We start from the raw sequence: 21481 nt of genomic DNA on the forward strand, positions 1-21481 counted from the left end.
TAACCTAACCTAAGGTAGGTACATAACCGTTGCTTGCTACTGCCGTCCCAACCGTGTCAACCGTGTCAACGGGTCCCACCACCCATAACTTGGGATCCAAAGTCTAAGGAGGTAGGTATGGTGTAACTAATGGTACCTTCCCTAGAGCTGCCTCTGAAGTTCCCTAACAAATTAGTGCCGATGACCTGATAATTAGTGGGCATGGCGATATGAAACCCCTGTAAATTTCAGAGCTTCTAGCGTCAACTTGACATTAGCTTAGCTACCTGGTACAATACGTAACTTTTTACTTTAGGTACATTCCAACCTAATATTATTCAACTTATTTTATTCACGACATCTCTTTTTCTTCAGCCTCGCGAAGTAGGCTAAAACAACTATTACCGAAACCACCACAGACATGGCTGCTCAACAGCCGCGGACAGGTCTGTCCTTATACGCTAACCTTCTCGAGCCCGAAGGCGACTCGTCTACCTCCATATCCCGCGCTCCAGTAGTGTCGCAAGAAGCGCTGGAAGCAGTGAAGGAGCAAGAAGCAACCAAGAAGCCTATCGACCCTGCTCTCCGCTTCCAGCCGCACCCGCAGATCCGCCGCCCGCAACAGAAGACCCAGAAGCCTAAACCCGCCTTCCCAAAAGTGCCCACGGTCCCCAATGCCTCCAACATCCCTGGGGTTGTCGCGGCCCCGCCAAAGAGTACGCTAGCCGACTGGGCGCCTACTGAGGAGGACGAGTATATGTACGGGACGGTGGAAAGGAGAGCTCGAGGCGGGCGTAAGAAGAAAAAGAAGAAGGCCGAAGATGTGCCCGTCGAGACGGATTGGGACGAGATTTACGACCCTTCGCGGCCGACAAATGTAGACGAGTACTTGCGGAGTGACGAACGCATACGCGAGGTACGAGAATGGAAAGACTTGCTTTACAAGCATAAGCGGCGCGACGACGACGATTATGACAACGACGAGAGGCGCGGTAGCTGGGATAGCGAGGAGGAAGATAGGGCTCCAGTACAGAGTGAGTTGACGTACCTGATATACACCTGCGGTTGCAATTTGCTAATATATAATCTTTATAGACCAATTTGCGCCCCCAGGTTCATATTCCTTCGCCCCGCCGCCCCCTTCACCTCCCCGAGCTTCGATACCAGACGACAAGACCGGCGACGATGCCTACGCACGCCGACTAGCCATGTCCCAAGGCGCCGTACCTCCACCTCCACGCTCGCCTACACCTCCTCCCCCGCCGCCACCTCCTCCGCCTCCGGCACAAGCAGCGCCACCTCCCGAACTAGAAACCGCAACGATATCCCGCGCACCGGTGCGGTATACCCAACCACAACCTCCGGCGCCTCCCGATCCAGACGCCATGGACGAAGACCGGGACGAGGACGAATACGTACCCCCCGACCTGCCGTCTAACTCCGAAGAAGCGCCCGAACAGCGTGCCAACAACACTCGATCCCGCGATAAGGGCTTCGCCGCGCGCCTCATGGCCAAGTACGGCTGGTCCAAGGGCCAGGGTCTAGGCGCCGAGGCCACCGGCATCCTGCAGCCGCTGCGCGTGGAGGTCGAGAAGCGGAAGAAGAAGTCGGACGCGGAAGGCGGCGGGTGGGCCGGGCCCGGCGGGCGCGGGCGCATCATCGGCTCGAAGACGGGCGAGGCAGCGCAGCAGCAGCAGCAATCCGAGGGCAGCAGCAGCAGCAGCGGAAAGAGCAAGTTCGGACCGATGAGCAACGTCGTCGTGCTGCGGAATATGCTGGAGGGCATGGAGGACCTCCAGGCCGAGATGGAGTCCGGGCTCGGGCAGGAGATCGGCGAGGAGTGCGGCGATAAGTACGGCCGCGTCGAGAGGCTGTATATCGACGTCGAGGGCCGCCGGGTTTATATCAAGTTCACCGATCAGGTCTCCGCCTTACGGGTGAGTTATTTTACAGGTTTAACATTTACCCACCTACCTACCTATTTACCATCTCGATGCGATATTCCCCTCCCCCCTTCCCCCCCTTTATATATATATATTAGAAGTTGTTATTGTTAGAGTCTAATTGCTAACTAACATCGATAACAACCACGCTCACAGGCTGTAAATGCTCTAGACGGCCGCATATTCGCCGGTAACACTATCCAGCCGCAGTTCTACGACGTGGACAAGTTCGAGCAGAGAATATACGAGTAATGCAATTAGGTTTTACCTTAGAGGTTGGGTACTCCAGGATGCCTCTCGGTGGAGAGAGTTATCTAAGAGTAAAATAAAGGAGAGCTTCGCATTTGCATGAGTTAGCTAGAGAGCTGTCCGTAATATATACCTAAGGTTAGGTACCTAGGTATATATCTTAATGATTACCTATATACAAAGATCAAAAGCCTTGGTTCTATAACTACCTCATATATAACTGGCCTACAATGTTTCCCATAACAAGAACGAGTAATGTTAGAGACTCAAGCGTGGGTGTATGTATATAAGATAAGACAAATAAATAGACCCATTAAAGGGAGGCCAGACTTGTTGATTCCGGTTAGCTACCTCCTATATAAGAAGACCGCTTTTAGGATGAACATTTAATGAACAATTATGAAGCTCTAGGATTCACGTAAACTTTGAAGTATCAACTGGGTAAACTGCTTATATATATAATCGAGTCATGTTTTCATACCGGGTATACTATAGTACCTCCTATTGAAGCCTTCGGAATACTTAAACCGAATACTGCATATACTGCTTCCAGACCAAAAGGCTCGCAATGTCATAATTGGGACCGCATCACACTGCTTGTTCCGCCATAGTACCATAAGATACCTAACACTTAGTACAATCAGAAATATTAGACTTGCATAATAACGCAAGATAATAACGGAATGAAAAAAAAAAAAAAACGCAAATTCACCAGGTATTTACAAACCCGCTCTCATTAAACCATTTCACAATTGACGAACGAAAACCATCTGCCAAGTAGCACATGCATCAATATTAAGTCTAGCGGTTCCTTATACGTAGCCCAGTTGCAAATTGCAACCCCTCAAACGACAACAGGTTTTATGACACTGGAAAAAGGAATGTTGGGTATGCCGCCACGTTCCGCCCCAAAAACATCCGTTTATTACAAGAAAGCGGCAACAGCACCGCTAAGAGCAGCCAAGGTGACAAGACTGGTAGAAACAACGTTAAAGGACGCCGCGCTATCCTTGTCATCGCTGCTGCTACCAGAACCCTGGCTGGAAGCGGAAGAGGTATCGTTGTTAGCATCGGCGACCTTACCCTCACAATCGTAGCGTCCCTGGACAACACCACCATCAAGGCTCTTCAAATCGTCACAAGACTTCGTGATGTCCTCAGTGCTGACAACTTGGAAGGCACCCTTGACGTCCTTAAGGCTGGGAAGATCGACCTCAGTGAAAGAGCCTCGGACCTTGACGGCACCGCCAATTTCGTTGAGCTTGCTAAAGCCGTCGAGCTTCTCCAGAGCAGTGTTGTTGGCAATAGTGAAACCACCACCAATGCGCTTCAAGGCGGGGATTGTAATGTTCGTGAGTTGAGGGTTGCTGACGAAGGACAAATCACCATCCTTGATCTCGGTCAAGTTGGCGGCGGTGAAAGTCTCGAAGTAGTTGGAGTCGAAGCGCATAGAACCGTTCACGGTGTGCAGAGAAGGGACCGAGAAAGAGGTGACGTTGGCAATCGTCATGTTGGCGATCCACTCTAAGTTCGGCATCTCCATAGTAAGGTTAAGACCGTTGGCGGTTACATACAGGGTGTTGCTAAGGCTCTTAATGCTGGAAGAGAACTTGGTCAACCGTCGGTTGTTGTTGATGTTCATGTCAGTAAGAGACTGGACATTGATGCCATTGATGCTCTCAATGAAAGTATCGGCAATCACGACACTCTTGGCCTTAGTGATACCGGTGGTTCCGAAGGTGGGCTCAGGTAGCGAGTTCAAGGTGGACCAGTCAATAGAGCCAACCTCGTTGAGCTTGGGAAAGGTGAGGGTAGAGATGTGGGTAGCATTCTTCAGAGCGAAGACACCTCCGATAGTTTGGAGAGAGTCACTCCTGAGGGTAGCCAAAAGACCATTGTTCTCGGCCCTGAGGTCGCCACCAATTTCCTTGAGCTTTCCACTAAGGTCGATATCGGGTCCAGCATTGGTGTCAATGATGACATCACCGTCGACTGAGTCGCATTTGGCGATTTCTGTGGCATCAGCAGCTGATCGGATTGTCGCAGTCGGGCCATCACAGCTCACACCAACAACACCTATTGACTTTATCAGTACACCGAATGTAAAGCATTTTATACATATTAGCTTACCAGACACCATGCTAATTGCCGCGGCGGCAGCTAACAATTGTTTGCAGAACATCTTGTCAAACTATTGTAGATATTGTTAGTTATTGTTCCCATATATATTGATACGAAAGTCTAGATTCAGAGTTGCAGATTCCAGGGGGTCAGTTTTGTCGGCTGGAGCAGTTATAATTGCATGACCTTCGAGCTATACCCCCAGTCATAACTTGGCATAGCCTGACTGCGAACATGATTCCAATTGAGTGTAGACAATCCACTTGTTCCGTATTCATCGGTTTCGGTGTGATGTAACTGGTGAATTTGGTTCGACGCGAATAGTACGGTTTCCGAGATGACAATCACCGCCGCTCCTGAACACTCGAACTTTGTTCCAACTTGAATTCATCGTCACGACCCGACAGTTTCCAACCGTTGATCATGAATTTCTGAAGATGGTCAAGTATGTCGTCGTAATTCCCGTTGCCATGCGACACCCACTCAAAAAGCGGACTAACACCCGACCGGATGGTTCAAGTTGTTTGCTAAGGAACATGATGCCGTGTCCAATCATACGCGTCGTGCCATCCAAAACCCAGTTTAGGTGACCCGGAAGTGTATCGCAGCAACGATGAAGTAGGACAATACCCATTGAACAAGTTGTTATAGTAAAAACGTACTAACCTGATAATATTCTCAAGATCTAATTTCCAGAAATCTTCAAACTTCAGACTTATCCGAATGCCCCCAAAGCTCCTCTCGACGTGGTTTTGTGTTAGATAACGTGTTGCTGCTTTGATTGGCTACTGATGATGGGAATGAGTAGAAAAAAATTTGTTGTAGTAACGCGGTTGTGAGAAAATGGAATTGAAACTCGAAGGCGGTAAATATTAAAGTGAGGAAGCTATTCAGCGAGTGCTCTTCCTTTCTACGGGGGGAATTATTGACAAAAACGAATGAATCCGAATGGGAAGAAAGAGGAAGATGGATAAAAAAAGAGTTGGAGAGGGAAAGTCAGGACAAGAAAAGGCCGAAACGTTTTGGAATTCGACTTCAGATGGGATGGCGTGGCTCCTGGGAAAGTAGGGGGTGTGAGAAGAGTAAGGGAAGGGGGATTGGGGGTGGACCTTTAAGGGGTTGGCATGTACAGTGCGCGTATCTGATAAGCTACTATCCAACCAGATCCAATAGCAGATGAGAAAAATTGGGGGCATAGACTAGGGGATCTTCATCAATTTCAAGCAAAGCAAGCAAGCACCTGCCGGGAAGGCCAGAACCAAGTTGTTGCCAGGTTTACAGGGCTCAGTTGCCCCCGGTATGAAAAAAAAAAAAAAAAAAAAAAATAATAATAATAATAAAGCAGTCGGTGCTGAACTACCTTAATCTGCCCATACCTAACATTACCTGCTAGGTACCTTAGGTAGGTAGACATTGTACCTCACTGGTCAAAACAATAAAAGGCAGCCAAGACGTTCAAATAACCAAGTAAGGTCCATCCGTTTTTTTTGTTTTTTTTCTTGACTGCTGCACAGTTAACTCCTTTTGGCATGCATTCGTATTTACATCGTCACCAAATGCATGCCCTTCTTTTTCTATAGCCTATCAACAACAATTCCCATCTTCCATGCGATTAGGAGAAACAACCATAGACCTTTTTTACGAACTTACCTCATGTAAAATGGCAGAACGTACCTAACCGCGGACATATATCCCACATGTACATACTTAAGGTACATATGTACCTAGGTATGTATGCATGTACATATGTACGTACATAGATTACGAGAGGCATCCGAGAGTTGGAAGGCATGGAAGAAAGGTAACAGGGGTAATACCGTATGAATACTAAACAAAAGGCAATGTCGTAGTCTTCATATCATGTTCGACCAACTTGGCGAGATTAGCCCTCATTTTCCACGGACCCAGTTCGGTAAAAGCAAGGAAATAGCTGGATAATCCACTCCGTCAAATTCACATCTCATCAGTCAGTTCAACGTTCGAAGGGATAAGTACTTGTTATTAGTTGTATCAAACGTATGAGGCTAATATAACTGCTGCCCGCCTACTATGGTAAGTGCCCGTCTAACTGTGCGCCGGTCTGATCGGTTATCTTTTTTTTTTCTTATACCCACCAAGCCACGGCTTTTTAATCCACTAATCCACTCTCACCTTGATCTGATTCTGGATATGTTTCTACGTCGTTTCACGTAGTTCTCTTTTCCCGGATTCCACGGCCTATTAGAAAGCTGCAGGACGTACAGAAGCGCGGATCTTAACAGCTGAAATGTGTAGCCTACGTAATACATTACAACGGAGCTTGTTTTTACAGCAAGCATCTTACCCATTCATTCTGATAGTGTGCGCCAGTGGTACGGAAGATGACGAGGATGGGATAACGCCGATCTTTTTTAGACTGTGATTCACCGTGACCCCCGTGCCGATTACCCTCATCCTATCGTGGTGTTATCGTGGTTTTATCGCTCACATGCGAGAGAGTGTGAGTTAAGTTCGCAAGATAGGTATGTAGGTAGACATATCTATATTATTTGTCGATACATACCTACCTAAGCCACCTCAGTCAGGATAGCACGGAATAATAAATATCTAAGGCATGTAGTGCATACCTCTATCGTGTGGTAAATATACATAGTACCTATCTAGGTATACACTATAAATATCCATCTCTTTCAATTCTGGAAGAATCTCGATTCAAAATCAAATCTTTAAGGAAGCTCCATCCTGTTCTATTCCAAGCCCGCGGCACGGGCTCGGGTGCACTGTATTTGGAACTTATTGATGGGAATGGGATGCCACCTGCACCTCCCTATCGATGTCAATTGTATTCCGTACATAGTACCCGTATATCATTCTAGTCTCACCCCACCCCCTATTCAGGCTGTGTACCTAGGTTAGGTACGCATCAATCCAAGCTGGGTCCCATCTTATTTTAGTGGCATATCGTCCAGGCACATTATGGAAAGAGGCCTGTAGTTCAGCATGGGATGCACCTGTAGTGGATGCTAAGAAGCTTAGCATCATGACACTAGACTTGATTGGAGGAAAGGTCGCCTCCGTCTGCATGGTAATAGAAAGTAGTGTACCTCCACTAAGAATGTATCTAAGTATTTTCCAATCGTTCTTAGCAAGTTCAGGTCGCTTTTTTCCCACTTCTTTGTCTGCTTTGGAGACACGCTTTCTTTCGCTGCCGACGACTGCTGGAATAACGCAATCCGTCCTATATGTATAAGAAGAATACAATTTCCATAGAGATAGCACTACAACCGCCATTTCAGATATCGTCAGCGGCGTTGCTTACGCGTCGCTCTGAACCTCACCTTGACCTTTCTCTGCTCGAACTCGACGAACACGAGAAAAACACATGTATATTTTCTTTCCGTATTAACAAGCAGTATTTTTTATTATTTTTTGAACCACTCCACCCCGTCTGTGGCAACTATCGACCAACGCACTCCTATTCGTTCCTTGTCATGTACGTTGTCGCGTCTCGGCTTCTTTGATTCCACGGGTCTGCGACAAAATGGACAGCTAGCGGCGTCTTCTCCTTGTTCGAACTGCGTCATGGATTACCCATCACACGCCCATCTCTAGTGATATACTAAATGGATGAGGCCCGAGAACAAGGCTTTTGCTCGTAATAATTTCTAGTTTGCTATGTATTCCACATGCTAAGCTATTAATTATAACAATTCATAGAATTACGAAGTTAATCCCTACCTATCGAGTAAGTATATTTAAACCATTTTTGCATTGAATGCAATACGAAATCTGTAATACCTGATGCAGTATGTATTCTTAGTGAGGTCTTGGAAATTTTGAGGTTGTCTTTGAATTGCTAAGCCTCCTCCAGGTAACCCCCGAGCATCATACCATTTGTAATTAATGCCGTCTAATGCAACCCATGTCGCCGGCAAGTCTCCAATAACATGACCCCTATACAATATGAAATGATGACTCCTATCATGGAGGTCTCAACTCTCCACAACCTATAAATATATATACCTCATGTACTCTCTTTGTACCTACTTACCAAATATCTTTATGACTATCAATAACAATAATAACGATGGCAATGACGATATCTATTTAATAAGGCGTTGCATTTCGTTACTCAAGACAAGAGTCTTCTTCAGCCTTGGATATGCAGAACCGCCTCTCCTTTCGAGTGATATAGTACAACTCATATCCCAGGTGACCTAGGTGGCATGCCCACACACCGCATTACCTATCAGACCCTCACTTTTGCCTTACTCTGAGACTTGGCGAACTCGCACTACGTACCTAGGTAGGTATCCAACCCGCCGGCTCGTGGGTTTTTACAATGGAAATGTTTCACAGGCAGCACGGGAGCACAGCTGATACCGAAGCCGTTGAGCAAATTGAGGAACCATAATTGCTCGACCTCCAAGACACTCGACTTGGCCTAGAAAAAGGAGGCAACCAAATTTTCCATCTATCGGTTGAAAAAAAGCAACAGCTTAGTTTCATTATAAGAAGCCTATGTAAATTGGCATCGAACTACTACTCGCCTTCTAAACGGGTGCAGTCCATAGACAACTCAACTACGTCTAGCTCATCCATCCCACCTGCCTTTAACTACCTAAGGTACCTAATAACGCCAATGATTGTATCGCCGCGAAAATCAATCTAGTCGAACGCCAAAGTTTTCACAACAGGTAAACTACTTCGCCAGAAGTCCTCGAAGGAAGACGTCGTCACAATATCGGCCGAAAGACGAGAGCGTCTCTAAGATAGGAAAGGGAGTCTTTCCGAGATACTACTTGACATATTCCTCGATTGCGGTGTTGTATAGGTTCTAGCATGAAAACTTCAGGACGATTGGGCATTATCCATCAATTAGGATCATACTAAAGATTATCCTAATGTTTAATGGAACTTGTGACCTTATAGATTACCTACCTAGCATATACTCGACGAGGAGAGATACGAATTTTCAAGACTTCCGAGACTACTAGAAATCTTGGTAGGTCTTCCTGATGAGCGAATCGCAACTTCTTTCGCAGGTATATCTACAATATCTGACAGAATTTCAGATAATTAGGTACTTTCACCTATGTATCTGTTTACAGTCTATGTAGGAAATTACCTGTAGACTAAATTAGGAGTTGCTTTGAGCGGTCGAACAACTGGCTCGAATCCACGAAGTCTATTGATCGATATTTTTGAGTTCCCCTCCCGGTCCGAAGTTGTATAAGATGCATGAGAATTGTATGAGGTTCTATTCTAGTTGGAGCAAGAATATCTTGTATTCTTCACTCTCTTTGGACCTGTGGACCTCAACAGCTTGTGTTTGGATAGACGATATGGCATTGTTTGTGACTGACTGACTGACTGACTGACTGACTTTGACAAGTGCGCTATCATCAAAATGTCAGGACGGCCTACTATGTGCAGAGGCTACCAAAGTCGGTGACTCTCGCGCCCAGCGTCAAATCATCTCTCCGAAGCTGGTCATATAGCTTAACACCTCAGTATCCATCACGCAGAAAGCTTCTTGCTCTTGCGATGCCTAAGCCTTGCGCAGATATTGCTAGACACCTAATGTCAAATGACCTTATTTTATCGTGAAAAGACCCCCGAACGAAATTTCTCTTGATGCAAAGGTCCAAGCTACTAGATATTCCCAATGTATAGGAAATATCAAGCTCATCAAAAAACTCATCAAAGTTTTGGAGATTGATTGATTGGTGTCAGTAAATGTACAACTTGAGCGTATACGCCTTCGCTTGATCTGGGAATCAAGCCAAATTCAAGTAGGCAATGGCCACATTATTCTAATGTGCTTATGTCCGTCTCCTCAACTCTCCACATATACCACTAATGACTGTTAGCAAATGTACCTGGATAAAGGAGTTCCATGTGTCAAGTTGCCATGCTTTCATACATACCATGAAGACACTCCTATATGGAGCAAATTTCCTAGATATCTCTCGCATCTCCCATTCTGACATATACTTCCATTTACCGCCCTTGCTTTTTAATCTAGCCACATCGCGCCCGACGAATGCAGCCATGCCTCTCTGTACCCCTAGGTCACCCAACGCGAAGACATCAAGCCTCTTCAAACCGAAACAGGCAAACATATCGACGGACCAACGGCCAAGGCCTTTAACTGCAGTTAGTTTCTCCACGACAACGTCGTACGGCGCGTCTAGTAGGAATTGAGCGCTTAGCTCGCCGCTGGTAAACTTCTCCGCCAGACCTTGCACATATTCGGCCTTGCGTTTCGAAAAGCCGACTGAACGCAGCCGCTCGATGGTGCAGGTTGCGACCTGAGATGGATGCGGGAATCTACCGCCGTTATCGAATAGATCAATAAACCGTTGTTTGATTGCCTTGGCTGCTGCTCCTGAAAGTTGCTGCGAAATGATACCACTGCATAGAGATTCGAAGGGGTCGATCTTTTCGTTCAATCCCTCTTCCGAGAAAACCCGGCAGTGATGCTTCTCGATTAGAGGCTTCATCCGCTCGTCGACGCTGATGAGGTGCTTACATGCCTCTTCGAGGATGTTGGTCGTCGTTACCTGATCGGCCGACGCCTTAGATGGAGATATGTGCCTAGTCACTACTCGAGATGTCTCGGGCGAGAGAAGCGTCGCGTTTGTGGCGTTTGGATCTGCTAGCCGCCTGACAGCCGCTGGTTTTGGTTTGGGTGTCTCGAACGCCTGAGCCGGCTCGCCAATAAGCTGTACGTTACTCGGCGTGGGCGTTGCAGGTGGAGGGTCATCAGATTTCTTTTGAATACGACGCCTCTTGGGAGTTGCAGGTGCCTTAGCTGCTAAGCCTTCGTCAACGGTCCCGTTTAAGCCATCTTGTGGCGGATCCAATGCTGCTTTCCTCTTACGGCCCCGAGATGTTGGTTTTGGAGCGGATGGAGGAACTGATATGGAATCTGATTTGGAATCTGAGCTTATCGACCTGGCGCTCAATCGTGCGGATCTGCGTGTCGCTATATTCGCCATTTGACAATTATGAGATATGTATTGTCCTAATAATAGTGTGGAAGGTAAGTATCTTCTTCTAAGGCCACTATGAAATAAGTGGCGTCTATATGATGCAAAACATGGAATTGCCTGCACGAGCCTTGCGATGGATTTGCAGAGATAGACGTGAGACTTTGAAAGTATGTTTTGGTAAGCTTGAGGAGGCATGTGCAGTTCACGGCGTCGCGGACGAAGTAAGATGAGATCGACTGCGATTAATTGTTTAAGTGAAGATCGTCGACTGTATAAGCAGAAAATAATCCCACAGAAGTCATCAAGTCAATCGTCTGTATAAATCAGGAAATAAAAAAAGTAAATTAAATACAAGCTCGATAAGGTATAAAGTATAAGGCATTGGAATCTCTACAGGTCAGGTGGTATGTGTTTCTCTTATTGTCTTCTTTTTCGTTGCTTTGTCATTTCGGTGTGAGAGTAAATAAATAATGCTAGAACCAATGAAAATATTAGGTATTTTTTTCTGACTCATACCTAATCAACTTAGATACCTACTTAGGTAGGTACGGAAAGAGTCTACGAAGTAGCAAGTAACGATATGTTTACTAATAAGGCACAGGTGCAATGGTTTTAATATGGCAAGAAGGGTTTGATAGACAAGGCTGGACAGGAAGGGTTGAATCTCCACACGTGGTTGCCTGAAATTATATAAGTGCATAGTCTAAAAGTACTAGCCCTATTTACTTGGTACGTTTCTCTCCCGAGGTGTTGAATCTTAGGGTAGAGAGCAATTGAAATATACCTAGGTATGTAGGTAGTGAAACTTATAGACCTAACAATGGGAGGTAGTTATACTAAAAAAAAAAAAAAAAAGCTGAAGAATTATATAAAAATAAAGATAATTGTATAGATACCTTTAATAAGTGGGTATTTAAATTGTCTGTCCTTGCCCATTCAAATGTCAAACTCGTAGTTCCTTTGAAATTTTACTCCCGTAGTATTCTGCTGTTGTCAGTGCCTGTCAAATAGGCAGTCTACGATGTTGGATGTACATTAGGTACGTACATAACACTAGGTCTCCTCGTTCTCCACCTCTAAAACCGTAAGCCCCCCCATGGGTCTTTCCAAGTGTGACTTTGGGGGGACTTTGGTGTAGTCGTGCTGCGTGCATCCGCAGGCATCTTAAGCCGCCAGAGGTTCCAGGCCAGCTACCTGGCTAGGTACCTGGCTACCTGGGTAATGTTTCGTGTCAACTAAACCTACCAAAAAGCCTTCCAAAACTTACCACTGCCACGACCACCCCAAATCTTGACTATTTTTATTTTATTTTATTTTTTTTCAACATAATCGGTTCGTCCAATTTGGAATCTTCTCGCGCCAATTCATTTCCTTAGTCCTTGGTGCCGATTTTCGAACATTCGCAACCACGAGACAACCGCGATTACCATAAGACCGATCTTCTTATCAGCGATTTCGAGACTACCCAATTAATTACTCTAATTATTACGCTCGTTGATTTATTAGATTTCATTGTCTAGCCGCCCTTCGTAAACGTCGTGCTATTCAACCCGCACCTTGATACCCCGGAAACGCGGTCAGCCCCCATAAACGAGCAAGAGCCTGCCTCGCATCCGCATTTGGCTTTCAACCTTTCCTTCATTTGCTTGTACTCGCACTCGCGCAAACCTAGGGTGGTGCTGAGGGCCGCCCAAAGAGCTCACTCGCCATGCTTCTTCCCAAAGGTGGCATCACTTGGAAGTCTGCCAGGGCACAGCTTCCACGCACCAGAGCGATCTGGATCTTCTTAACAAGAACCCGTGTGCTACTTTCGATTGCCGTCGCTGGTATCATCTTATTATTATGGCGTGGTATCAGAACTTCGGCAAGCGAGATGCAAAGGTATGTATTGTATTGTACAACTTCGTAGCAAACGTTCTGAGCATACACGTTACTAACATGTTTGACTTTTACAGCTTTTATTGCTGGGGTCCCTCGAAACCTCCGATGGATATGACGCTTAACGAGCAACAGGCCTGGAACGCTCACCTGCAGACCCCCGTTATATTTAACCATCACGCCCCGATAACCATCAACGAATCCTCGATATCGCATGTTAATCTCAACGGGATCAAATCTACACGCCAAGCTATTGATAATAACGAACGAGTACTCTTACTTACGCCCCTCAAGGATGCTGCGCCGTACCTTTCGAAATACTTCGAGCTTATTGCTGAGCTGACGTATCCTCATCGCCTCATCGACCTCGCGTTCCTTGTTGGGGACTCGACTGATGACACTCTAGGTGTGTTGGGGATGGAGCTTGATCGCATCCAGAAGCGTCCGGATAATATCCCGTTCAACAGTGTCACGGTCGTCGAAAAGAGTTTTGGAAGTCATCTCAGTCAGTCCGTTGAGGATCGTCATAGTTTCGAGGCTCAGGGTCCGCGACGAAAGGCCATGGGGCGCGCTAGAAATTATTTACTATCCGCTGCGCTGAAGCCAGACCATTCTTGGGTGTACTGGCGCGATGTTGACATCGTAGATAGCCCCAAAAGCATTCTCGAAGACTTCATCGCTCATGATCGAGATATTCTAGTTCCCAGTATGATTTCCTTTCTACGACATGTATGAAAAGGTCGCCTGCTTACTTTTTTGTTTTTATAGATATCTGGTTCCACCGTTACGAAGGCACGGGCGACAACAAATATGATATTGAAGGCAGATGTAAGCATATTCCAAAGACCGCACTTGGATCATCGCTAACCCTTGGATATAAGTCGACTATAACTCTTGGATCGAGTCTGAGAAGGCCCTGAAACTAGCATCTAAACTTGACAAGAATGTAATTCTGGCTGAAGGTACATACTCATTACCCTAAGATATTATAAATATAGCCACTAATCGATTATAACCTTGAAGGCTACAAGCAATACGACACCGGCAGAACCTATATGGCGCGGATGGGCGATTGGCGAAACGACCCGAATGAGGAAATCGAACTGGACGGTATCGGCGGCGTTAACATCCTAGTGAAGGCGGATGTTCACCGATCAGGTTTGTTATTGTTGTATGCACCAGCTAAGAAGACGAAGACTAATCGTAAATTGCATAGGCATCAATTTCCCATGCTACGCCTTTGAGAATCAAGCCGAGACAGAGGGCTTCGCGAAGATGGCCAAAAGAGCAGGCTACGAAGTCATCGGCTTGCCCAATTATGTCGTCTGGCACATTGACACAGAAGAGAAGCCGGGGAACGCATAGATTAGCGGTATCCAGCTTTTTTGAAGATGAAACATTCTAGAATAATTTTTCTTTTCTCTGGCATAGTCGCATTCCTTCAGTGTACCAAATTTGGGTCCGCCAGTCTCGGGCACTCCATGTCCAGGCGAGACAGGGAACGTAATACTTGTACGAGCAACTCACGAAATACGCATACGCTAAACCATGGCATCAAATTACCAGCACGGTCAGATACGTTGGGCAAAGAGGCGTTGGGAAATGATAGGATAATCGATCCTTGCGTTTTTGAAACCCCTTTCTTCTTGTTCTTTTCTCCGGCATAGCGTTCAAAAAAGGGGGGGTGGAAGTTCGGCACCTCATACTATTAACAAGTACGCCTCGACCTTGAGAACCTAGGCCTATAGCCCTCGATCACCTATTTCCCATCTCGACGTTCCACGCCTCATATATATTGGTTGTTCGGTTGGTCTGGTTGGTGGAGCAGGTTTGGACTTTGTATGTGTTTTGTCGTGCTTGGGAAAGGCCATGATGGCATGTTATGACTTGGGGAGGCGGGAGGCGTCCATGAACTTTCTGTAATAGAAATTTGGCTGTTCATATTGCCCTCGGGATGGATCCTGAAGGCAGGTTGAAAGGGGATGGATGTACGCATGTCGGGGTGCGCTTTGCACGGAGTTTTCGTTGGCTAAACTACTGTCGTGGTAATCTCACTGGCAAATATAGCTTATACAGGGTCTGAGATTCAGCCATAAAAGAACTACTGTTTTTTGTTTCAGGAGTCCGCATGGTATGGTGTCGAAGGCGCTAAATCAGCAGATAACCCAGCAAAACTAATATATGCAACCTATTGCATGAGGGGGTGTTCTTGCATTTGTCTTATCTGTACTCTCGTAGTGCTCTCTGGTTGCTTGATATCACAGATGAAATGGACCGTTTATCGAATCTGGTTGATTACCTGATATAACTTTGTCGAGCACCTATATAGCAACATAGCAGTTGCCAAAAGCTAAAGGCTGAACTGGCTAAGCTCTCCGAGGTTCTCTAAGATTACAACGATACGGGATTGAGAGGAGATTAAAAAAAAGTCTAGATATATATACAGGTAGTTATAATATATCTTTGATTGGAAACGTTCAATTCGTCGAGTTTTTACAGCCTAAGACTCCTTTGCGGACAAGCATGTCTCTTGTCCAATCACGCTCTATTCTTCTCGTCGTTTAACGCAAGGTTGTTTCTTCTTCTTTTTTGTTTGGCTTATGGTACAAATAACTCGCCGTTGTTTGAGACGCTAATGTATATATTTGTTTCTTCGGTTTAGTGGCTTCGAATGACGGTCAGAGTGTCCAGCGCCTTCTTCTCCTTCTCCTCGGTATAGATCTGGTCGATCAAGGGCTTCAGGTAGGGAACGTCCTATAATTATTTTTCCCCAATCGATTTCCGTTAGTCACTGGTTTTTGAGAAAAAGAAAAAGAAAAAGAAAAAACTCGTAGGTTGTAGAACCACCAAAACATGCGCGCGCATTGGGCGGGTGCTGCGGCTGCTACGGCTGGGCTCAAAATAGCATATTTAGGTAGGTAGATAGGTAGGTATATAAAGCTTACCTCCTCGGGCTTGGTCCACTCCTCCTTGGGGAGCAGCTTGTGGACGGTGCTGGCCTGGAACGCACGTCGTAGTCGGTAGACGCGGTCGTACGCTTCTTTCGGCGGCAGGCGCTTCAGGGCCCTGACGACGAGCTCGTCCTCCTCGACAATCAGATCGTCGGCGCTGCGAGAAGGGGACAATTGCATGTTAGCCATCTGAGCTTTATCCACCACTTCAACCGTCATTTTCCCGCACTCGATGTTGAGGAGGAAGAGGAAGAGGAAGAGAAGGAGGAGCAAGAGCAAGAGTAGTTGCGTACCGAAGACCGAGCTGGCGATAGCCGGCGGCATTGGCGTACCAGTTTGCGACGGGCTTGAATAGGTTGTTCAGCCATGGCCGCTTCATGACGAAGGGCGCGAGAGTCGGGTAAAAGGAAGCCATTGCGAGGGAGGGTTGGCGGTTATCTGTGGGCGGTGGGTGGTGGTGGGTGGTACCTAGAATGAGGAAGCTTCCCGGAGAAAAGGTGGGTGATATATGTTTGCCGTGATTTAAGAGCGTTTTTAGTCTCGATTTTCGGATTTGATGTTTCCAAAATGGCTCTCTCAATTGGTTGAGTCACGTGATGATGCACCGCACCCTTGGGTACTTCTGTCACTTCTGTCACCTTTTTTACTTGGCTCTCGGATCGAACCTACCTAGAGGTACCTAACCTAAGGTACCTAAGATTAAGTAGGTACACACCACTTACCTAAGGTAACCTGATTCCAGGTTTGTAGTACCCCTCATTATAGAGCCTCCATCTGTACCTAAGGGGTTATCTTACGCTGTGTATCCAATTCAAGTAACATCATCGTACCATTTAGAATGAGATATCGGGAAAAAATGCAGTTCACGTAAATTCAATATATTAAAGTATAATTTTAATGCTGCATTCCTAAGAGCTTTATTTCCTGTCTGTCTTGCGCAGCTCGAGTTTACAAGTATATACTCTCTATAACCATCATACCTCTAAAGCTTACTTAGATAGAGGTAGTTCATGTCGACTCCAATTCAAAATATTGGAGGCGATCTCGTGCCCAAGGATAGGAATGCACAAACTGGCTAAGTACCTACCCTAGGTAGGTAGCTTACGTACTTAAAGCATTATAGGGGAGGTACAATGAAAAGACATAGTTAAGGCAATCAAGGGGGATAAGATATGCTTACTTACGTCAGAGGGTAGGACAACAGAACTTCGGTTCCCTGCTGACAAAAACGAATGCTTACGATTTTTAGTTACTTGTAGGCTTACAACATCCTTTTTATAGCCCTTTTCAATCTCAACAAAGTCAACTGCAGTTACATTTACATTATTTACATAAATTACCGCAATCTTTTATTATCTTTTTTTTCTTTTCTTTTTAGCTTTAGTCATTCCGTAGGTTAAGAAGGTACTTAATATAGGTAACTACCTTACCTATAATATACATTTTACCTTAGGTAGACTTACATAGTAACATTATCTTACCTATTCCACCGCTATTACCTTTGGTATTAACATCTAAATACCTGTACCTAGGTATGTATTATCGATACCAATTTTTAAATTTTCTCTTTGTCTAACCCTCAAATCTCGCGCTAAAGCTAATGTAATCTACCTGTTCATCGGGTAGATTTTCTTCTCCTCAATTAATCCATATCTAATCCCAATCACGTTTTACGATTTTAGAACGATCTAGCGATTTAATAAGAGACCCAGCGACCCGCCAACCCGCTTAACTTTTCGCTCTAGTTGGCAAAAAAGTCCGACCCTCTCTTTCATACCTTCGGACTTGATACATACTTCCAATTCGACTTAAAACAATTCCCCATCACCTTCTCTTCTCACCACCCATTTCTCCTCATCTATTACCACCTAGCACTTTCTACATACGCCCAGTCGAAGCTCTACTTCACTTCGCTCGACGGGCGCTCTACGAATGTCAATGGCATGTGACAAACGGTAGCTGCTGGGTCGACGGGACGGTGGATTTGCGAGGGTGCATTCCCCGCACACCGCATACCATCACGACTCTTCTGGGCCGGACTCGAGGCGATCCGATCTTACGTTTAATACGCCTACGCTTATCTTTATTGCCGCTTTTTTCCCAGTCTACGCCGTCCGCTCTAGATACCTTTTTTTGCTTACCGGGGCCTCTGAATCACATCCAGAGGCCCCGAATCCGACTTCCGTCCTGTTTGGACTCACCCATCGGACAAGGGCATGTCTCACGATCAAGCTCAAAGCCATCCGACGGGACCGTCGTCACACAATCCCGAAGAACATGGGGTTTCCTCCCATCGCTCCTCTCCGACATCTACTTCCACCGTTTCGTCGGCGAATACCCCTCACCAACAAAATCAGGGCGCTTTGGGTTCCGCGGTAGCAGCGATGGAGCTGCACGACTCCAAGGGTTTGGATTTGATACATAGATGGGCCGCGCGCGCATCCGACGCTCAGTTTAATGCCTTATCAGGAGCCATAGGAGGCTTTACTTCCGGCATCGTCACTTGCCCCCTCGATGTTATCAAGACAAAGCTGCAAGCTCAGGGAAAATTTGTGCCCGTAGACAAAGGAAGATACGTTGGGCACCGCAGGGCCTATTCGGGTCTTGTGGGTACGGCGAAGATCATATGGAGAGAAGAGGGTTTGCGGGGGATGTATAGAGGTCTAGGGCCTATCATTCTTGGCTACCTACCGACATGGGCTGTTTGGTTTACCGTTTACAACAAGAGCAAGGTTTTCTTGGCCGATCACAAATGTAAGTCGTTCCGCGCGCGCCCAAAAGTAAAGCCAATAACTGAATCAAGTCGTTCATCTCTACAGTACAGAAAAGCGAGTTCTTTATCAATTTCTGGTCCTCCATTATAGCAGGGGCTAGTAGCACCTTGGTAACAAATCCCATATGGGTAATCAAAACTCGACTTATGTCGCAATCTGCCACGGGATACAATAGGCAATTATCCATGTTCCCGCGGCCTAGTACTACGCCAACATCAAGACCGACTATTGATTCTCCTTGGCACTACCGTTCAACTCTCGACGCCGCGCGTAAAATGTACTCCTCGGAAGGTATATTATCATTTTATTCTGGACTTACCCCGGCACTCCTAGGCTTGACGCACGTCGCCGTACAATTTCCCGTGTATGAATACTTACGGAAGAAATTTACGGGACAGGCTATGGGCGAGATGGGCAATGACAATCAGCAGAGCCATTGGTTTGGTGTGCTCTCTGCGTCGATATTATCAAAAATTATGGCTAGTTCGGCTACGTACCCGCACGAAGTGATCCGGACAAGGCTGCAAACGCAGAGGCGGCCAACACCTGGAAGCGAATATCTACAAGGCTTAGGGGTTTCGGAGGCTACGCCCGGCAGTCGGAATCACATACCGAATAGTCACTGCAGTATCACCCCCGAACCCAAATATCAGGGCGTGGCTATGACATTCCGTACAATTCTACGAGAAGAGGGATGGAGAGCATTCTACGCGGGCATGGGTGTCAATATGATGCGAGCCGTTCCAGCAGCAACGGTAACGATGATGACATACGAGTTCGTTATGAAGTCCTTGCATCGCATACAGGCCGAAGGCCAGGAAAAGTTGAAACGGGATAAGGCGATGGTACAGGAACCGTGAGGGATATTGAAGCGATGCAAGTCAAGCATTTGCGCATGTTAGGAAATACATATTCTTGCGCCATGGGGATTATGAGAGGCTAGAAGGGCCGATCCTCATTGTGTTTATAAGTGAAGAAGAAAAGAGAAGGGCTGGTTTATTCATCAAGAGAGAAAAATAACCGGCTCCATGGGCCCGGGCGGTTTGGGGTTGGTCTAGATACGATACCCTTCTTTGTAGGTATAGAATACAACCAGATCACAATGCAAATAGTAAAGCAAGTACTGTTCTCCCAACTTACTTTGATAAGATAGACGCCGAAGAGACAGCCGAAGTATCGCGCACTTGGGATATTTTGCCCAACGCATCTGAACATATATTAAGTACGTTTATGGTGGTTTGTCAACGAACTCAACCTCAATCCGAGGTTCTGATGTTTTCCGTATCAATGGAGGGAGACATCGAATATAAGTAGTAGATCTGTGGCAATCTCACAATCATTGAATTAGGTACCTGTCATATACAACAGCATACTCAATAGCGCCAACTCTGATATGAATAGTCGAGTCTTTGATCTAATTATCCTTTTTCTTTTAAGAAAACTACCCTGATAGAGGTATCATATTCTCGGGCATATATCATTGAGGGAAGTTGTCATTATGCTCGCTATCCTCCGTCTCCCCTTCCGTGATACTGGCATTTACGCTGTAGTTAGGATTTATTTAACTCGACGAGGACAACAACCCTTTCTACGGCAGCCCAATCGACCGTATCAAAAGATAGGTATGTATCTAAAGCTTCACCATCCCGAACCTATCTCCTGGTATTCCTCAGTCTCAATGTTGAGCCACCGTCCAGGTCGGAATAGCTACGAAATTGCTGCCGAAGATGGCTGTCGAGAGGTGCGCAGCAAGAGTATTACGGCCAATGCGCATTCTCCCCTGGGATTATCTTGCCGTTGGCTATGGAATCTCTGGTATTGGTATTAGTGGATTCCAGTCGAAGAGAGATGGAAGGTATTGGTTTGAGACAAGTTGAGCTAACGCTGGCAGAATAAGGATAGGAGTGGGAAGTAGAGTAAAGTGCTCGGAGCCCGATGCCGTGGTTTCCTTTGAATGCTTACGGGACCGGGAGTGGTCATGTATAGGAGAGGAGAAGGGAGCGAGCTGTGGCTTGTTAATGAGCAGGAGTTAGTATACCATGCTACGGCGCAAGCGTATATTAAACTCAACGATAAAAAGCTCAGGATAAAATGAATGAGTGAATGAACAGAAGACTAGTCTGTTAGGTGCAGCAGGGTCATGTAAAGTAGCTTTAGGTAGGTAGGTAGGTACCTAGTTAATTGCAATTTATTGCTGTTACTTCTGGCAACCACTTTTACGACACAATAGTTGCTCTTATACTTCAAATTATGTCGATCCCTTCAAGTCTTTAAGTAGTCACACATAGCATATTTATATGCCATAAAGCCGTGTATTATATATGAGGCAGGTATGTACCGGGTCACCCCCTATTTTACACTAAAACTTAGCCTTGTCACTCTGCGATAACTTCACCCATAAAAATCGCAAAATATGCTTTTGATTCTAAGCTATAAATTACTTAATAAGGATAAAATATTTATACCAAACTTTCTTTAAAAGACTTAAGATTGGTAGAGCTATCCTGGTTGAGAATTGAATACCCTAGGAGGTAGGTAGGGAACTCTCCAAAAGTTAACATGAGTCAACTTTCAACCGAAATAATTTTACGGGCTAAGTAACAGATTGG

The 21481-nt window shown here is 45.9% G+C and overlaps 6 protein-coding genes across 6 annotated transcripts; 3 read left to right on the forward strand and 3 right to left on the reverse strand.

Moving 5' to 3' along the window:
• The first annotated feature begins 121 nt into the window (after positions 1 to 121).
• F4812DRAFT_435708 (uncharacterized protein) lies at positions 122 to 2691 on the forward strand. Its single transcript, XM_047934783.1, has 3 exons — positions 122 to 1013; positions 1075 to 1916; positions 2079 to 2691. Exons 1-3 carry the CDS (start codon positions 401 to 403, stop codon positions 2172 to 2174), a joined length of 1551 nt encoding a protein of 516 aa, XP_047788356.1. The 5' UTR covers positions 122 to 400; the 3' UTR covers positions 2175 to 2691.
• F4812DRAFT_465921 (uncharacterized protein) lies at positions 2604 to 4353 on the reverse strand (the record flags this gene model as incomplete). Its single annotated transcript, XM_047938504.1, has 2 exons — positions 2604 to 4247; positions 4302 to 4353. 2 exons carry the CDS (start codon positions 4351 to 4353, stop codon positions 3097 to 3099), a joined length of 1203 nt encoding a protein of 400 aa, XP_047788357.1. The 3' UTR covers positions 2604 to 3096.
• A 5729-nt stretch (positions 4354 to 10082) lies between these two features.
• Positions 10083 to 11275, reverse strand: F4812DRAFT_461020 (DNA glycosylase; the record flags this gene model as incomplete). The annotated part of the gene is made up of 2 exons (XM_047937798.1): positions 10083 to 10130; positions 10202 to 11275. 2 exons carry the CDS (start codon positions 11273 to 11275, stop codon positions 10083 to 10085), a joined length of 1122 nt encoding a protein of 373 aa, XP_047788358.1.
• Positions 11276 to 12667: 1392 nt separating this feature from the next.
• Positions 12668 to 14723, forward strand: F4812DRAFT_94942 (glycosyltransferase family 62 protein). Its single transcript, XM_047939563.1, has 6 exons — positions 12668 to 13150; positions 13225 to 13853; positions 13916 to 13975; positions 14029 to 14109; positions 14171 to 14305; positions 14364 to 14723. The coding sequence occupies exons 1-6, from the start codon at positions 12978 to 12980 to the stop codon at positions 14510 to 14512; spliced, it is 1227 nt and encodes a 408-aa protein (XP_047788359.1). The 5' UTR covers positions 12668 to 12977; the 3' UTR covers positions 14513 to 14723.
• A 714-nt stretch (positions 14724 to 15437) lies between these two features.
• F4812DRAFT_94938 (putative ubiquinol--cytochrome-c reductase) lies at positions 15438 to 16729 on the reverse strand. The gene is made up of 3 exons (XM_047939562.1): positions 16392 to 16729; positions 16093 to 16255; positions 15438 to 15901 (listed from the first exon to the last, which is right to left on the reverse strand). Exons 1-3 carry the CDS (start codon positions 16511 to 16513, stop codon positions 15806 to 15808), a joined length of 381 nt encoding a protein of 126 aa, XP_047788360.1. The 5' UTR covers positions 16514 to 16729; the 3' UTR covers positions 15438 to 15805.
• A 1585-nt stretch (positions 16730 to 18314) lies between these two features.
• F4812DRAFT_461023 (mitochondrial carrier) lies at positions 18315 to 19732 on the forward strand (the record flags this gene model as incomplete). The annotated part of the gene is made up of 2 exons (XM_047937799.1): positions 18315 to 18852; positions 18918 to 19732. 2 exons carry the CDS (start codon positions 18315 to 18317, stop codon positions 19730 to 19732), a joined length of 1353 nt encoding a protein of 450 aa, XP_047788361.1.
• Positions 19733 to 21481: the final 1749 nt, after the last annotated feature.

The sequence above is a fragment of the Daldinia caldariorum genome (genome assembly GCF_022478825.1).
Source record: "Daldinia caldariorum strain CBS 122874 unplaced genomic scaffold F4812scaffold_13, whole genome shotgun sequence".
In the NCBI taxonomy this organism is placed as follows: Eukaryota; Fungi; Ascomycota; class Sordariomycetes; order Xylariales; family Hypoxylaceae; genus Daldinia; species Daldinia caldariorum.

Coding starts and splice junctions, on each gene's coding strand:
- F4812DRAFT_435708 (XM_047934783.1), top strand. CDS start 401: ATGGCTGCTCAACAGCCGCGGACAGGTCTGTCCTTATACGCTAACCTT. Junction 1,014..1,074: donor AGATAGGGCTCCAGTACAGA/GTGAGTTGACGT, acceptor TAATCTTTATAG/ACCAATTTGCGCCCCCAGGT. Junction 1,917..2,078: donor ATCAGGTCTCCGCCTTACGG/GTGAGTTATTTT, acceptor CCACGCTCACAG/GCTGTAAATGCTCTAGACGG.
- F4812DRAFT_94942 (XM_047939563.1), top strand. CDS start 12,978: ATGCTTCTTCCCAAAGGTGGCATCACTTGGAAGTCTGCCAGGGCACAG. Junction 13,976..14,028: donor ATATGATATTGAAGGCAGAT/GTAAGCATATTC, acceptor CTTGGATATAAG/TCGACTATAACTCTTGGATC. Junction 14,110..14,170: donor GAATGTAATTCTGGCTGAAG/GTACATACTCAT, acceptor ATAACCTTGAAG/GCTACAAGCAATACGACACC.
- F4812DRAFT_94938 (XM_047939562.1), bottom strand. CDS start 16,513: ATGGCTTCCTTTTACCCGACTCTCGCGCCCTTCGTCATGAAGCGGCCA. Junction 16,256..16,391: donor TATCGCCAGCTCGGTCTTCG/GTACGCAACTAC, acceptor CCCTTCTCGCAG/CGCCGACGATCTGATTGTCG. Junction 15,902..16,092: donor AGTGGACCAAGCCCGAGGAG/GTAAGCTTTATA, acceptor AAATAATTATAG/GACGTTCCCTACCTGAAGCC.